Here is an 18,454-nt window from a genome sequence, read left to right on the forward strand (position 1 = left end):
ACTTTCAACATAAGGGCCTATCGAGTAATGTGTCAATGGGCACAACGGGGGCTAAGCAGCATCAATTACACCAATCGAGGAAAGGGGGGCAGGGAGGGAAAGGTGGAAGAAAAAAAAGAGGGGAGGGGCAGAGGGAAAAGGGGGAAAGAGAGGGAGGGAGGAAAAAAGGGGGGGGGAGAAAGGGAGGCTGGGATCAGGGTGGGGAAGAGCCGGGTAGGAATGAAGGGGGGGAAGAAAGGGGGAGAGGGAAGATCTCATAAAAAGGGTTTGTAAGAGATCAATTCATTTAAACCTGGGGCAATAGTGGCATTGAGACGTTCAATCCACATTGTTTCTCTTTGCAATATAGCCCAATCACCTACTCCTTGGACTCTGATGACCCACCTCTAAGACTTGGAACCTAATTGCCATTAAATCAAACCTGTGGTGAAGCCCAATATGGCAGCCAATAGTGGTCAGCTTGCCAATACTGGAATAGTATAAAATGGTCTCCAATTATTTGGTGGAGTTCACAAATATGAATAATAAGGGGAAAAGGGCGAAGCACTCACAATGCCTCATCTGTATTAATGAGAGGAAAACATGGAAGATTACTCAAAAGGGGTAACCAATGGTTGGACTTTAAAAGGTAAGACATAGAAAATTTGCAAAAAGATATGTTTATTACAAAAAATCAACACAATATTCAAAAATAAAAACCATACAAGATATTGAAAAGTATGAATTGGATCCCTTGTACATCTACGCATCTAAGTTACGCCGGCGTAGTGTATCTGAGATACGCTACGCCCACCGATAGATACGATAATGTATCTGAATCTGGCCCAAAATATACATCATGTCCAGAAGGCCACCAAGGAGAGGCAGACGCTCACAGGCCACTAAAAGAGGGCAAGCAGGCTGTCAAGGAAGGCGTTCCAGCAATCATCCCAGCGATCTGATTGTCAGAAGAATGCCTGAGCATCGAAGGATCGTTCGGCGCGCACGCAATGGCACGAATGACGGCGCACGCACCTTATGACAGCACTTGGCACCAGATGCGCTATTTAAAGGAGACTGGCGCCTTGCTGTCTGGTCTACAGCATTCCCTGAGACCCCTGCTACCTGTTACTCTGATTACCCGACCCCTGTCTGACTTGGCTTACCCCTGACCATCCCTTCATGCTGCCCGCCTCTGACCTCGAGTCATCTTGACTCTGCTTCTGCTTCTCCTCTGACCTGATTGCTGCCGTCTGATACCGACCAGGCTTGTACCTTGACCCTTCTTTGGATTCCGTTCCTGTACATGATCTGTCTGTTTGTGCTTGACCCGGCCTGCTTCCACCTACTTGTGTCCTGAACTACAGAACACCTCCCTGCTGTCTGTTGTGTCCAGCCTTATGCCTGCATACGGTTTCGGTCTCCCATCTGCTGCATCAGGAGTTCAGACCAGCCCCCTACATCAGCGATCCTGTCAGGCACTTGTGCCCCTTTACACTTGTGAGCCCTTGCCAATCAGTGCCCTATCAGTAATGCCCGTCAGTGCCCCATCAAAGTGCCACTCATTGATGCCTGTCAGTAGCTCCTCATCAAAGCTGCCTATCCAGTGCCACCTATCAGTGCCCATCAGTTTTTTTTCTTTCAATTGTCGGTATTTTTCCGTTTATAGTGCAAAAACTAAAAACCGCAGAGGTGATCAAATACCACCAAAAGAAAGCTCTATTTGTGGGAAGAAAATTATAAAAATTTAGTTTGGGTACAGTGTAGCATGACCGCGCAATTGTCATTCAAAGTGCGGCAGCGCTGAAAGCTAAAAATTGTCCTGGGCAGGAAGGGGGGAAAGTTAACCACTTCCCGACCGCCGCATGTATATGTACGTCCACAGAATGGCACGTACAGGCAAATGGGCGTACAGGTACGTCCTTGCCTTCTAGCGGGTGGGGGGTCCGATCGGGACCCCCCCCCCCCCGCTACATGCGGCGGTCGGATTCCCGCGGGGAGCGATCCGGGACGACGGCGCGGCTATTCGTTTATAGCCGCTCCGTCGCGATCGCTCCCCGGAGCTGAAGAACGGGGAGAGCCGTATGTAAACACGACTTCCCCGTGCTTCACTGTGGCGGCTGCATCAATCGAGTGATCCCTTTTAGCCTAGGTTCACACTGCTGCGAATTCAAAATCGCGGTAAAATGCGCGATTTTACCGCGATTTTGGCCGCAATTTAATGTAAATCGCGGCCCGAAATCGCAAAAAGTAGTACAGGAACTACTTTTTGAAATCGCAGATTAGGACAGTGCCATTGCCGACAATTGCCGCCGATTTGAGATGCGATTTGACATGTCAAATCGCATCTCAAATCGTTCCAAATCGTACCCAGTGTGAACCAGGGCTTATAGGGAGACTCGATCAATGACGTCAGTCCTACAGCCACACCCCCCTACAGTTGTAAACACACACTAGGTGAACCCTAACTCCTACAGCGCCCCCTGTGGTTAACTCTCAAACGGCAACTGTCATTTTCACAATAAACAATGCAATTTAAATGCATTTTTTGCTGTGAAAATGACAATGGTCCCAAAAATGTGTCAAAATTGTCCGAAGTGTCCGCCATAATGTCGCAGTCACGAAAAAAAAAAATCGCTGATCGCCGCCATTAGTAGTAAAAAAAAAAAATTAATAAAAATGCAATAAAACTATCCCCTATTTTGTAAAATTTTGCGCAAACCAACCGATAAACGCTTATTGCGATTTTTTTTACCAAAAATAGGTAGAAGAATACGTATCGGCCTAAACTGAGGGAAAAAAAATGTTTATATATGTTTTTGGGGGATATTTTTTTACAGCAAAAAGTAAAAAATATTGATTTTTTTTCAAAATTGTCGCTCTATTTTTGTTTATAGCGCAAAAAATAAAAACCGCAGAGGTGATCAAATACCACCAAAAGAAAGCTTTATTTGTGGGGAAAAAAGGACGCCAATTTTGTTTGGGAGCCACGTCGCACGACCGCGCAATTGTCTTTTAAAGCGACGCAGTGCCGAATTGTAAAAACGCCTTTGGGCATTTAGCAGCATATTGGTCCGGGGCTTAAGTTGGGAAAAATAAAAAAACTTCTGCCTTTACAAGGTTAGAGGAAAAGTTTAGTTCAGCATCACACTTTTGGTAATAAAAATAGCACACTATGTATAGACATGTACATATCTGACCAAACAGGCTGTACAAGGCAGGGAGCTCTGCATACCTTCTTTCTTTACCCATCAAACTTATACTACAGCTTTTCCAGCTCTCTGCTCCTTCATTCACTGCACACTGTTCTCGCTTCCTCCCTAACTTGACATCACTTCCGGCTTCATGTAGTGGGCGGGTACTCTCATGTTCAGTAACAGAGGCGCCTGTTCTCGCTTCCTCCCTAACTTGACATCACTTCCGGCTTCATGTAGTGGGCGGGTACTCTCATGTTCAGTAACAGAGGCGCCTGTTCTCGCTTCCTCCCTAACTTGACATCACTTCCGGCTTCATGTAGTGGGCGGGTACTCTCATGTTCAGTAACAGGGTCACCTCCTGTGGGATGTAGCGCTGAAAGTGGCCGCTAGAGGGCAGACACGTAGCACAGCTTTCTTCCTTCTGACTGGGAATCTAAGCTTTTTTTTCAGGTGGATCTTCCGGGTACAACAGCATGATTACAGCTATTTATATACACGTGTGTGCGTATATTAATATATATTTTTTAAACTATTGGTGAATTCTGATAATAATATATTAAAGCTGCTAACTTTCGTTTATTTCATAAAGCAGAGATAAGGGTTTGACGGCCATTTTGTTGTAGCCCACAGAAAACAAGCAGCCTATGGAGTGTAGTTGGTTTCAGGCTGGCTGCCCAGGAAGGAGGAGGTAATAATGTCTTCTTATTATTATGAGAGAAGGGGGTCCCAGCACTCTGTGTGGACTGAATGGGGGGTTCATGTCACCTCCACACATCATCACCTTCCTGCAAGTCCTCTGATGTGTGGAAAATGATATGGGGAGTAAGGATGAGCTCCGGCGTGTTCGCATAGAACACGTGCAGAGCCCGCCAGGAAGTCGGCACCCGCGCTGCGCTAATCACAGCCAGGCAGACATTGTCCGATGCTCGGCTGCAGAGATCGTGAAATGTCTGCCTGGCTGTGATTAGCGCAGCGCGGGTGCCGACTTCCTGGCGGGCTCTGCACGTGTTCTATGCGAACACGCCGGAGCTCATCCTTAATGGGGAGCTCCACTGGGGCGTATTCTCCGAAATACCTTTTTCGATAAATGCCTGTCCACAGGGAATAGCAATTCTTGTAGATATTGAAGGTTTTCCCTCCGTAACATATTGACACCAATGACTTGAGGGTGCTAAAGTCTGTGGAGGGGGCACGGGAAACCCTAGATACAATAACGGCCAACCAAAAATATTCGGTTCAGCCCACGTATTTGTTTTTTTGTCTCTTGATATCTATTGGGGTGATGTTATTTGTTGCGATAAAGATTGTAGCTTCCCTTAGGCCCCTTTCACACGGGCGGACCATTCAGGCCTGTCAGTTTTTTCGACGGACCTGAACGGGCGCTCCATGTAAGTTTATGGAGCGTCGGATGTCAGTGCTGACTAAGGATGAGTTCCAGCGCCGCTGTCTCCTATGGAGAGATCGGACAGCTTGTCCGTTTTCATCAGATCTCACCCGATCCGATCCGCCATGGACAGATGGTGACTAAGGATGCGCTCCGGCGTGTTCGCATAGAACACGTGCAGAGCCCGCCAGGAAGTGAGCACATCGCTGTACTAATCACAGCCAGGGAGACATTGTCCCGATGCTCGGCTGATCATGAAATGTCTCCCTGGCTGTGATTAGCACAGCGCCGTGCACACTTCCTGGCGGGCTCTGCACGTGTTCTATGCGAACACGCCAGAGCTCATCCTTAATGGTGACCTATCGCCAGACGTCTGATTTTAGCGAATCGGATGTCAGCATTAAGGATGAGCTCCAGCGTGTTCGCATGGTACACGGGAGACATTGTCCCGATGTTCGGCTGCAGAGATCGGGAAATGTCTCCCTGGCTGTGATTAGCGCAGCGCCGTGCAGACTTCCTGGCGGGCTCTGCACGTGTACCATGCGAACACGCTGGAGCTCATCCTTAATGCTGACATCCGATCCGCTAAAATCAGACGTCTGGCGATACGTCACCATCCGTCCATGGCTGATCGGATCGGGTGAGATCTGATGAAAACGGACAAGCTGTCCGATCTCTCCATAGGAGAGAGCGGCACTCAACAAGCCCCTCCCTCGCCTCATCCCCCTCGGTATCCCCTGATCTGGAGTCCGGCGATCACCCACACTGACACGTCGTGTCGCCGCTTCACCAGTCCAGGCCTTAGAAATCCCCAGCGTCTCTATCTCCTAAACGTACCTTATCAGGAGTTACATATAGGAGCATTTTAATTGGTCGGCGCTGTCACATAGGTGGTGCTGACCAATCTGAACATGCGTTGCCCGTCCTGTCACCGCAGGCGAAGAGGAGAGAAAGCCGTGGGGATTTCAAATCCCCCGGACTGGTAAAGTGGCCATACGATCTGTCAGAACAGGAGATCGTGGGACTCCAGGTTTGCGGGACCAGGTGCAATGGGAAGGGACTCCAGTGTAAGTTCACCTTACAGATTTTTTGTAAAGGTGAACTTACATTTTAATAAGAGGACCGTGACTTTTGGTTGTAAGGCCTGCTTTAATTCCTTTTTTCTTTCTCTTTCTTTTATCAGATGAATTGTTAATGTTCGATGTGACATTATTGATTTCATTCACTTTATTCAAGAGGGGTGGGAGTATTTAGAAGGACGCAAGGACTTTTACTAGGACGCCATGACGGAGAGCCGGCCGCCCCTCACATCACCGGGTAAGAGGAGACTTTCAAAGGAGAGTACTGAGGATCCACCTGAATACACACATCCTCTGATATAAAGACATACGGCTAGATTCCCGTACGGCGGCGTATCTTTCTGCCGGCGTAGCGCATCCCATTTGCACTACGCCGACGTAAGATAGTGAGGCAAGTACTGTATTCACAAAGCACTTGCCTCCTAAGTTACGTCGGCGTAGCGCAAATGGCCCGGCGTAACCCCGCCTAATTCAAAATAGGCAGGTAGGGGCGTGTTGTATGCTAATGAATTCACGATTCATTACCATACATGTAAATGAAGCGCCGATCGTACGGCGCATGCGCGCGCATGCTCAGTATCACGTCGCAAATACTCCTTGCTTTCGACGTGAACGTAAACAACGTGAAATTCGACGGCTGTCCGACGTCCATACTTAACATTGGCTGCGCCATCTTTTTGGTGGTTTATCTTTACGCCTAAAAACGCCTTACGTAAACGGCGTATCTTACATGCGACGGGCGAGCGTACGTCAATAGGCGTATCTACGTCATTTACATATTCCTTGCGTAAATCAACATACACGCCCCTAGCGGCCAGCGTAAATATGCAACTAAGATACAACGGTGTAGGAGACTTACGCCGGTCGTATGTTAGCAACATTTAAGCGTATCTCAATTTGAGCATACCGCTTAAAGATACGACGGCGCGGATTTGGACTTACGACGGCGTATCTACTGATACGCCGTCGTAAGTCTTTATGAATCTAGTCCATAGAAACAATGTATTCAGTCAGTGTGTGTTTCCTACAGATGGATCCAGTAAGAGAAATCCCCCAGAGAGACGTCCCCGTCCTCTGTATTCCCGGGACTCCACACAGGAACATCAGGAGATCCCTCAGGAGGATTACAACATCTCAGAGGATGATCAGGTAGATGGAGCTGAGGGTTTTGATTAAAACTGGTATACCTCTGTTTCATCATTAATAAGTTGCTCTAATAAATATGTTTCATCTTATCTAGGTTAAGGGCCTGATTGTTGTTAAAGTTGAAGATAAATTAGAAAAGCCTGTAATGGGTGATGATCCATATAAAGAGGAGGAAATCCCTCCAGAGATTAGCACAGGTGAGTAATAAACACTAAATCCAGAGAAGAGTCCCAGATCCTCCTTGTTCAGTCACTACAACAATCTCTTCTTCTCCCCCCTCCTCTGTCAGTAGACAGTAATGGGGAGACAGTATGTGCCCAGTGGGGGAGTCAGCAGCCATTAGCCATTAGGCTCTCCTCCTCACATCATGTCATTGTGTGTGACCAGTCCCCCCCCCCCCACACACACACACTCTCTGGGGTCTCTCATACATCTCAGTACAGGGGGTTTCACTCTCATCTTTATTCACAGATCCCGGAGACACCAGAAACACTCAGAGAGACCTCAAGGATGAGGAGGAGGAAGAAGGAAGTGTGGAATTTAAAGAGGAAGTTTCTCCAGGGATCAGCACAGGTGAGTAATAAACACTAAACCCAGAAAAAAGTCCAAGATTCTCCTTGTTCAGTGACTACAACAATCCTCTGTCATTAGACAGTATGGGGTTTATTCACTAATGCTGGAGAGTGCAAAATCATAGAAACCAATCAGCTTCTGACCTCAGTTCTTTCAATTAACGTGATACTAAAGTCTCATTTTTTTTCTCTTTAAAAATAACAAACATGTCATACTTACCTGCTCTGTGTAGTGGTGTTGCACAGAGCAGCCCAGATCCTCCTCTTCTCGGGCCCCTCACCGGTGCTTTTGGCCTCTTTGACGAGTGCCCCCTCAAAAAGCAGCTTGCTATAGGGGCACCCACCCCCTCTCTCTTCTGATTGGCTAACTGACTCTGATTAACAGCAGCGGGAGCCAATGGCACCGCTGCTGTGTCTTAGCCAATAAGGAGGGAGAATCGTGCACGTTGCTGGATGGAGAGCTGGATGGGCTCAGGTAAATATTAGGGGGGCTGCTGCACACAAAATAATTTTTATCTTAGTGCAGAGAATGCATTAAGATAAAAAACCTTCTGCCTTTAGAATCACTTTAACCGGTTGCCGTCCGCCGCATGTATATGTATGTCCACAGAATGGCACGTACAGGCAGATGGGCGTACAAGTACGTCCCCACCTTTCCGCGGGTCAGGGGTCCGATCGGGACCCCCCCGGTAACCCGCGGGGAGCGATCCGGGACGAGGGCGCGGCTATTCGTTTCTAGCCGCCCCCTCGCGATCGCTCCCCGAAGCTGAAGAACGGGGAGAGCCATATGTAAACACGGCTTCCCCGTGCTTCACTGTGGCGGCAGCATCGATCGTGTCATCCCTTTTATAGGGAGACTCGATCGATGACGTCAGACCTACAGCCACACCCCCCTACAGTTGTAAACACACACTAGGTGAAGCCTAACTCCTTCAGCGCCACCTGTGGTTAACTCCCAAACTGCAACTGTCATTTTCACAATAAACAATGCAATTTAAATGCATTTTTTGCTGTGAAAATGACAATGGTCCCAAAAATGTGTCAAAGTTGTCCGAAGTGTCCGCCATAATGTCGCAGTCACGAAAAAAATCGCTGATCGCCGCCATTAGTAGTAAAAAAAAAAGAATTAATAAAAATGCAATAAAAATATCCCCTATTTTGTAAACGCTATAAATTTTGCGCAAACCAATCGATAAACGCTTATTGCGATTTTTTTTACCAAAAATATGTAGAAGAATACGTATCGGCCTAAACTGAGGGAAAAAAAAAATGTATATATGTTTTTGGGGGATATTTATTACAGCAAAAAGTAAAAAATATTGCATTTTTTTCAAAATTGTCGCTCTATTTTTGTTTATAGCGCAAAAAATAAAAAACGCAGAGGTGATCAAATACCACCAAAAGAAAGCTCTATGTGTGGGGGAAAAAGGACGCCAATTTTGTTTGGGAGCCTCGTCGCACGACCGCGCAATTGTCTGTTAAAGTGACGCAGTGCCGAATCGCAAAACCTGGCTTGGGCATTTAGCTGCCTAAAGGTCCAGGGCTTAACCGGTTAAGCTTTGGCAATGAAACCTGGAAGCTGATTGGTTTCTGTGCAGAAGGGAGCCTGATTTTGAAATCTCCAGCTTTAGTAAATTAACCCCTATGTGCCCAGTGGGGGAGTCAGGAGCCATCAGCCTCTATTAGACTCCGGCTCTCCTCCCCACATCATGTCATTGTGTGTTACCAGCCAGGAGACGTGACCAGTCTCCCCCCCCCCCCCCCCCCCCCCACACACTCTCTGGGGTCTCTCATACATCTCAGTACAGGGGGCTTCACTCTCATCTCTATTCACAGACCACGGAGACACCAGAACCACTCAAAGCGACCTTAAAACTGAGGAGGATGAAGGTAGATGTATGAGGTTCAAGCAGGAGGACATTTCTATAAAGATTTGTACAAGTGAGTAGCAAAACTCTCACTACCCTATTACTACATAAAAGCTATATAAACAATTATCAGTATGCAAATCTGTCTTAATATTTACCTCCAATTATCCCCTGCACAGAAACTCTCATACAGGGAAAAGAGAGGTTGCACTGGATGCCAATTAGGCTTTGTGTCCAAGCTAGTGCACGAGATATGTAAAAACCCTGTCACTCGAAGCAAGGGGACGGAAAGGACTTTTTATTTAGACAGTGTTTTTATCTGGAAGTCTGTTAATTTTCACTGAACAATAAAAGTGGATTGCTCAGAGCTGGATTAACTATGTGTGGCAAGACTGGGCACAGATGATAGGAAATGTTATTCTCTACATTGTGACATCAGCCTGGAGGACTGGAAGGTGTAATCGGGTTCATCTGAGTGTTGACACCTCCAGACATCATAAACTTCTTCAGCATGAACTAAGGCCCCATGCACACGAGAAGCAAATGCAAACACGTGTAAACTCAAGTTTTCAAAGGCAAAAACCGGCGTTTAAAACGCCCGTTTTTGACGCGAATTTCGCGGCGTTTTGCCACGTTTAGCTGCGTTTTACCACGTTTGCAGCTATCAGCGTTCATAACAAAGACATTGTAGACCCTCCCAAAGCTTTGAAACGCAAAAACGTTTGCGTCTGAAAAAACAAGCCTAAACCCAACTGCTTTAAAACGCAAAAAAACGTGAATGTGTGCATGGACACATAGGATTACATTAAATGTGTTCAGGGGCAGTTGAAAAAAATGCCCAAATGCCTCTGAACTCGAAGTTACCAGCGTCTCGTGTGCATGGGGCCTTAAGGTTGTAGCATTGACAAGGGACGTTTGGATTTGGAAGTGGTGTCTATTCTGTAGTCCACAGTTAGGTTTAAGTCTCCACACATGACTAAGGCTCCTTTCCTGATTGTGTTAACTTTAGGAAACAGTTTATTTAGGAAGCAAAGTTGATGGGAATTGGGTGCATAGAGATTAACAGTGTAAGGTCTCTTTCACACTGGGCGGATCAGTAATGATCCGCCCCGCGCACCTCCGCTTGCTCAGCGGGGATCGCTCCGACTATGACTAAGCATTGAAGTTCAATGTGAAACGCGTCAGCTGTTTTTCCCACTGTATGCTGTCTTTTGTAGTGCATTTTCTTTTTACCCAATAAAGGGCACGTCTTTTTTAGACATTGGAGTGCGGCTGTCCATATATTTTCCTTCCTCTGCATGCTTCGTGCATTGCCGGCACCCATTGGTTCTTGGGTGGACAGTGATTGCCTTAGGTGTGCTCACCTGGAGCGGCAGTTTTTTCCCCAGGGGAGCGCTCCGTTGATCCCCGCTGAGCCGGCGGATGACAGGGCGGTCCCTGCACACTGCAGGGACCGCCCTGTCTTTTCTCCGCTCCCCCCTATGGGGGGGATCGGATGAACATGGACCGTATGTCCGTGTTTACCCGATCCGATAGACGGAAGGAAAAGTAGGTTTTTCCTCCGTCACACTTTGGCGAGTCGGATGTCAGCGGGCATGTCACCGCTGACATCCACGGCTCCATAGAGGAGCACGGAGCGCCCGTACAGGTCCGCAAAAAAAACTGACAGACGGACCTGTACGGGCACTCAGTGTGAAAGAGCCCAAGGGCTTGTTGTTGAGTTCGCCTATCAAGATTATGTATCTCCCTTCTGGGTCTGTCAAAACTTCCTGTAAGGTTAAGGCTACAGTATCTCTGATTGCGGTAAGCACGCCTTTCTGTTTTGTAGGTGCTGAGGCTGTAAAAATGTGTAGGATTTTTTTGTGGCAGGAAGAGAAGTGTGTCTCCTGTATGCAAAGGATATCAGTGTATCGGGCTTCTTTCCAAATCAAGGCTCTCTTAACAGGGTGGTTCAATCCATGTACATTGAAGGATAATATTTTAAGTACCATAGGTAACAGGTAGGTGTGGATAATGTCAGTACCTTAATGGATCCATGGCAGTTCCAAAGTTCAAGAAGTTTGAGACAGAGTGGGTAGATATCTTCATCTCAATTAGGTCAGACCGGTGAGGGATGGGATAGGATAAAACAATAAGGGCAAAAAATAAAAGATCAAACAGTATTTATATGACCAACATGGTAAAAAGATGAGTTCTATCTGGAGGCAGTATAACTGTCCATTACACAAGAGGGGTAAGTTCATGGACTGTGAGTTCCAAAGTGCTTCAGGAATCAAGTTGCTTATCACTTAATGATCGGAGTGTTCAGGTAGTGTGCTTTGTTTTTCTTTTTGTGTGATACCACTTGCCAGTCACCCTAGGTGTTCAGTTTGGCAGTGACAGAGGAGCTCGCTCAGGTAGAATATCCCAAGAGCGGAGCAGCATGAGACCCTCGTCTAGGCTCGTGATCACTAAGGTGTTGCCATCACGAGTAATGGTTAGCTTTGTTGGGTAGCCCCAGCGGTACACATTATTGTGGTTGCATAGTGCTTTTGTCACAAGCAGTAGAAATTTGCACTTTTGCATTGTGTGTTGCGAGAGGTCTGCACACAACTGAATGCAGGAATTTTCCTCAGGGGGTTGTGGGTTTTTGCATAAAGCCATCATAAACTGCTCCTTTGGTTGAAAAAAATGTACTCGCATCAGCACATCTCTGGGAAGGTTATCATGTAGATGAGACTGCTTTGGTAGCCGGTGGATTCTGTCAACGACCAGCTCTGATTCAGGTACTGATGGTAAGAAGGCTTTCATGAGTTCGCGGGCATATTGTAATTGCGCAGGTTGTATGGCCTCAGTAATTCCACAGATTTTAACGTTATTCCTGCGTGACTTGTCCTCACGTTCAGCCACTTTAGCATTAAGCCAGGATACTTCATCAGACTGATCATTCTGTGCATCTACTAGGGAGTTTTAAGAGGATGCGTATTCACCCACTTTTTTTGTTCCAACATGGACAGTTCTTCCTCCCAGCTCCCTTACCTCAGCTTTAAAGTTACTCATGGATTCCATCATGTCCGCATGTAATAAACTGCAGAGGGAGACAAGCATGTCCTATAAAGTGGTGTCTGAGATGGGCTGTTTTTCAGTGGGGAAAGCATTGATTGTGTCCACGAGCTCTCTCGTGTCCTCCATTGATTCCTGACACGTGCTCACCTTATATGCTGGATGTCAGCTTCCATGCAGGGTTTAGACTTCACTGGGCTGTGGGAAAATGGTATGGAGGCATCAGGAGATTGTCGAGTGGCGCTGCCATGTGAACCTGGGCTAGGAGTAGCTGAGAGAGAGCTGGCGGAGGAAACAGATCTGACGCTGGCGCCATCTTGGCTTGTGCTCCTGTCCACCGGCGGGAAGAAATGCTGTAATTTCTTTAGCTGGGACGATTCTTTCCTCTTGCGGGTCATCCTGGAGGGTAAGATAGACTATCAGGCGGATTGACAGCGTGTGTGGGCTTGGTCAGAAGCACCCCAAGTTGCTTTGATTCCCGTCGCTGGAGTGGAGCTGAGGGATCACACGTCCATACAACAGCACGGTAGCCACGCCCACCACTTTTTTTTTTCATTACATGTGGACATGATGTTTTGGTAAGTTTATTTTTAATGAGATCTCATGGATGTCTCCCATGTGCTCCACTAAATGTAATGCAATGCAGATCGCTCTGCAGTACTTTCATTTGTGGCCATCCTGGCCGGGGGGACTGAGAGGCGGACCCGGAACTGACGTCAAACATGTCGCTTTCCAGGTGCAGCACCCACCATGTCGGTCTCGGGACTGCAGATGGGCAAGCAGAGCCTGGGATACGTGGTGGAGCGAGTACAAGGGTGGGCACTGTTACGGGCGGCAATGCAGCCGCCCAAATGCTTCCATCTGTGAGGCAGGAGTCTGCTTATCAGATTTACACATGTGTGTAAAATCCCCCACTGTTAGGTCCGTATGGCGTACGGACCTGACAGCGAAAGGGTTAAGAAAACTCCTAGGTATAATACTTGTGGGCCTTTTTTTTTTTTTTGTATAACCATCATTCTTGCTTGCTTGTTTCCGGCTAACTCAAAAAAAAAAAATTGTATAATTGTCCTTTTTTTCTCTCCAGGTGGGGATATAGAAGATGATGAGATCACATCCAATTCTTCAGATGAAAATCTCAGGACTTTAAATTTCCAACAAGCACCTCACTGTGCCAATATATTACCTGATCCCCATACGCATGATAGGAGATTTCCTAATGACACCAGCGAACCTCCTGAATGTTTTACCAACAGAGATGAGCTTATCTCAGTTCGAGGTGTTCAGGAAGGGAAGAAGCCATGTTCATGGTCCAAGCCTGAGAACTGTCCTCTCCAGAAATCGCATCCTACTACATATGAAAAAGCTCTAAATGCGGAGAAGCCATTTTCCTGTTTACAATGTGGGAAATTTTTCACTCGACGATTCAGTCTTATCGTCCATCAGAGAACCCACACGGGTGTAAAGCCGTTTTCATGCACGCAGTGCGGGAAGTGTTTTGCTCAGAGGTCAAACCTAGCAGCCCACCAGAGAACTCACTCTGGAGAAAAGCCTTTCCCCTGTTCTGAATGCGGCAAACGTTTTCCTAGTAAGACATCTCTTTTCAGACACCAACAAGTTCATATGACGGACCAGAGAACTCAATTAACCGAGAAGCCATTTACATGTCCGGAATGTGGGAAAGGTTTCACCTGGAGAACCAGGCTTATGGTTCACCAAAGAACTCACACGGGGGATAAACCTTTCTCATGTTCAGAGTGCGGGAAGTGTTTTTATTTTAAATACTTACTTCATGAACATCGTAGAGCACACACAGGTGAGAAACCGTTTTCCTGTTCAGAATGTGGGAAATGTTTTACCTGGAGAACCAGGCTTATCGTACATCAGAGAACTCACACAGGAGAAAAGCCCTATTCGTGTTCGGAGTGCGGAAAGTGCTTTTATTTTCGATATTTACTTATTGAACACCATAGAGCTCACACAGGAGAGAAGCCATTTTCATGTTCGGAATGTGGAAAATGTTTTTCCCAGAAAGAATGTCTCGTCTCTCACCTGAGGAGTCACACTGGCGAGAAGCCATATTCATGCTCAGAATGTGGAAAGTGTTTTTCCTCTAAACATTTACTCACAGTTCACCATAGAGCTCACACAGGAGAGAAGCCCTATTTGTGTACGGAATGTGGGAAGGGTTTCGCTAAAAGGGCCTATCTTGCTATGCATCAGACGACTCACACCGCAGTGAAGCCGTTTTCTTGTTCCAAATGCAGGAAATGTTTTAGTCGGAAATCGACTCTTCTAACGCATGAAAAAACTCATACACGGGAGAAGGTGTTTTCGTGTTTGGAATGTGGGAAATGTTTTACAGAGAAAGGAAATCTGGCAGCACATCAGGCGGTTCATACCGGCAATCTTCCGTTTTCCTGTTCCGAGTGTGGGAAAGGTTTTACCAATAAATCAAATCTGACGGCCCATAGTCGAGTCCACACCGGAGTGAAGCCATATTCCTGCTCTGAATGTGGGAAATATTTTACTAGAAGGTCATCTCTGATCAGACATGGAAAAGTTCACACAGGAGAGAAACCGCATTCGTGCTCCGATTGTGGTAAACACTTTGCTGAAAAGTCGTGGCTGACTAGACACCAGAGATCTCACACGGGGGAGACCCCATTTTCTTGTTCCAATTGTGGAGAATGTTTTTCGTGGAAGTCATCTCTCATCAGACATGAGAGAGTTCATGAAGGGGAGAAGCCCAGCTTGTAATTTGAATATGCAAAAATAATCTATGTATCTGCTATCATGTAAAGCAGGGGTCTCAAGCCCATGGGCTGCATGCGGTCAGCTCAAGAGGGCTATGCATGCGGCCCAACACAAAATTGTAAACTTGCAGGTATGTCTGGAGGGATGTCGGTTAATGTCTGGAGGGAGGCAGTGTTTGGCATTGCACCCACGGTGGTGGCTGGCACAGACAAGCGGGGCCTACGAACGTCTGAGGGGGTGCTGTGTTTGCAGTAGCATTGGCGGCACATGCTGGGATTCCCACTAGCTACGACCAGCCATGTAAGTGCCACATGGTCAGTCCCAGGTGACCCCTCCCCAGATTTCACTAGCACCCAGCACCCTCCAACATGGCTGGACTGGGACAAAAAATTGGCCCTGGCATTCATCCAGACCGGCCCACTTTGACAGGTCTCTCCCACGGCGGCCGGACAACTCCCGCACCCCCCCCCTCCGGCCACCCAAGCCCCCTCTCCCCCTTCACTAGCTACTAGCCGTTCTTCTTCATTAGAGTAGAACGGCTGGTACTTGTACTCTTATAGGCAGTACCAGTGGGGAAGCTAGACATTATTTCACCCGGGGCAAAAAATCAGTTCGGTGCCCCCCCTTATGGGACAAGATTAGGCAGAAGTGAGAAACTCCCAGGCCATAGCTGTTGAGTTAGCTGTCTTTCCCCTCCCCCATGCTCCTCTGTCGTCCCCCCTGCTCCTCTGGTCCTCCCCGTGCTTCTCTGTTCCCCCCAGGTGAGCGCTGCGGGGAGAAAGAGGAGGTGAGCGCTGCGGGAAGGGAGAGACAGAGGATTGGAGGGGGGCGGCAGTCTGCTGTCACTGAAGCCGGCCCACTGAGCCATCGGCCCACCGGGAAACTCCCTGTAGTCCCAATGGCCAGTCCATCCCTGCCCTCCAACACTGTGCCTAGCTGTCCCCTACCCCTGCACTGTACACACACAGCACATAGTGGAAATCCGATCATCTGCCTGACTTTTTCTGCTCATCAGCTATCGTCCCTTATTCACACTTTGCAAATTTGAATCGTGGGCAGAATCGCTGCGAGTGTTTGGGTGTCATTCATTCTTAATGGTACCTAAAACAGGGTGTGATTTTGCCGCATGACAGATTCATGTGGCAGTTGCAGCAAAACGCATCACACAAAGCTTGTCACCCAAAAAAAAAGCAGGAGCTTCTTTTGGGCGACAGCTTTGCGTGATGGAACTTGCCGTGATTGACACCACGTTTGAGATGCCATTAAGAATGAATGACACCTTAATTCCCCCAAATACATCTTTAAATCCATGGTCAATGTGACTTGTCGAGTCCCAAGTCTTCTTGCCTTACTGCAAACAAGAGAGAGTACTTAGGTGGGTGCCCATGTTGCTGCCTGGTGAGGTGTGCACTTCCCATTGGGTCTATCGGTGGGGTCAGTGTTGCCAACCGTCCGTTTTTTTACGGACAGTTCGTAAAAACAGGCACTTTTTTCCCCTTGTTCGTAAATGTCCGTAGTTGCGGGAATGTGCCAGTAAAAATAGCCGAGATCGGTTTGGCTTGGAGATTGGAGGCAGGGGGTGATGGTGGCACCGCAGAGGGGGATGGAGGCAGGGGGAGATTGGAGGCAGGGGGTGTTGGTGGCACCGCAGAGGGGGATGGAGGCAGGGGGTGTTGGTGGCACCGCAGAGGGGGATGGAGGCAGGGGGTGTTGGTGGCACCGCAGAGGGAGATGGTGGCACTGCAGAGGGTGGGGGATGGAGACAGGGATTGTTGGTGGCACTGCAGAAGGGGATGGAGGCAGGGGGAGATTGTGGCACAGCAGAGGGGGATGGAGGCAGGGGGTGATGTGACTAAATAATTTGCCCTTATTATATCGAAAATAACAAAAATATGTTTTTTTTACCTTAACCACTTAACGCCCGCCGCACGACTATTTACGTCCGCAAAATGGCACGGACAGGCAGAAGGGCGTATATATACGTCCTTGCCTTCTAGCGGGTGGGGGGTCCGATCGTGACCCAAAACTCCCACCCCAGCCCGCTGCGGGCGGATTCCCTCGGGGAGCGATCCGGGACGACTGCGCGGCTATTCGTTTATAGCCGCTTCGTCGCGATCGCTCCCTGGAGCTGAAGAACAGGGAGAGCCTTATGTAAACACGGCTTCCCCGTGCTTCACTGTGACGGCTGCATCGATTGTGTCATCCCCTTTATAGGGGAGACACAATCGATGACGTCAGACCTACAGCCACACCCCCCTACTGTTGTAAACACACACTAGGTGAAGCCTAACACGTTCAGCGCCCCCTGTGGTTAACTCCCAAACTGCAACTGTCATTTTCACAATAAAGAATGCAATTTAAATGCATTTTTTGCTGTGAAAATGACAATGGTCCCAAAAATGTGTCAAAATTGTCCGAAGTGTGCGCCATAATGTCGCAGTCACGAAAAAAATCGCTGATCGCCGCCATTAGTAGTAAAAAAAAAAAAAATTTATAAAAATGCAATAAAAATATCCCCTATTTTGTAAACGCTATCAATTTTGCGCAAACCAATCGATAAACGCTTATTGCGATTTTTTTTACCAAAAATAGGTCGAAGAATACGTATCGGCCTAAACTGAGGAAAAAAAATATTTATATATGTTTTGGGGGATATTTATTATAGCAAAAACTAAAAAATATTGCATTTTTTTCAAAATTGTCGCTCTATTTTTGTTTATAGCGCAAAAAATAAAAACCGCAGAGGTGATCAAATACCACCAAAAGAAAGCTCTATTTGTGGGGAAAAAAGAATGCCAATTTTGTCTGGGAGCCACGTTGCACGACCGCGCAATTGTCTGTTAAAGCGACGCAGTGCCGAATTGTAAAAACGCCTTTGGTTATTTAGCAGCATATTGGTCCGGGGCTTAAGTGGTTAATATCTACCTTAAATCACATTGCTATTTGCCTAGCGTACTTGTTTGTAGCCTAAATACTGAAATTTGCACCTAAAAATTTAATTTAGTAACTTTTGTGAAATGCCAGTAAAAACGTGGCTGTGCCCGTAATTTTCGGGTGTCATGCCAGTAAATTTCAATCTGGTAGGTTGGCAACACTGAGTGGGGTCCTTAATACTTCAGTGGGAATGTGGTGACATCACGTCGAGAAGCAGCGACAGGCCTGGACTCCATCATACACTCGTAGAAGAGGAGTCGTGGAAGGCCGCATGAAGGCAAATTTGGGTGAGCTAAAGGGGGCTTTGGATGTTTGTTTTTTTTGTAATGTGAATTTTTAAGGGGGATTGGGGAGATTTCTTTTTTCCTGACTCTCAGCTGAACATACATTTTTTGAAAAAGGTAATTTTCACATATTAGCTCTTATTACTAAAAACCACCCAACTCAACTGTCCTTTCAACGGGTATTTGGCATGTGTTGATTTAGAAGTTAAATGTAC

General features: G+C 47.2%; 1 protein-coding gene across 1 annotated transcript; it reads left to right on the top strand.

Moving 5' to 3' along the window:
- The first annotated feature begins 7,193 nt into the window (after positions 1–7,193).
- Positions 7,194–15,466, top strand: LOC120909878 (gastrula zinc finger protein XlCGF26.1-like). The gene is made up of 3 exons (XM_040321653.1): positions 7,194–7,358; positions 9,194–9,298; positions 13,352–15,466. Exons 2-3 carry the CDS (start codon positions 9,256–9,258, stop codon positions 15,022–15,024), a joined length of 1,716 nt encoding a protein of 571 aa, XP_040177587.1. The 5' UTR covers positions 7,194–7,358; positions 9,194–9,255; the 3' UTR covers positions 15,025–15,466.
- Positions 15,467–18,454: the final 2,988 nt, after the last annotated feature.

The sequence above is a fragment of the Rana temporaria genome, chromosome 8 (genome assembly GCF_905171775.1).
Source record: "Rana temporaria chromosome 8, aRanTem1.1, whole genome shotgun sequence".
Taxonomy (NCBI): Eukaryota; Metazoa; Chordata; class Amphibia; order Anura; family Ranidae; genus Rana; species Rana temporaria.

What these genes read in the sequence shown, in the direction of transcription:
- LOC120909878 (XM_040321653.1), top strand. Translation starts at nt 9,256, where the DNA reads ATGAGGTTCAAGCAGGAGGACATTTCTATAAAGATTTGTACAA. An exon ending in TTCTATAAAGATTTGTACAA is followed by an intron (nt 9,299 to 13,351) that starts GTGAGTAGCAAA and finishes TTTTCTCTCCAG; the next exon opens with GTGGGGATATAGAAGATGAT.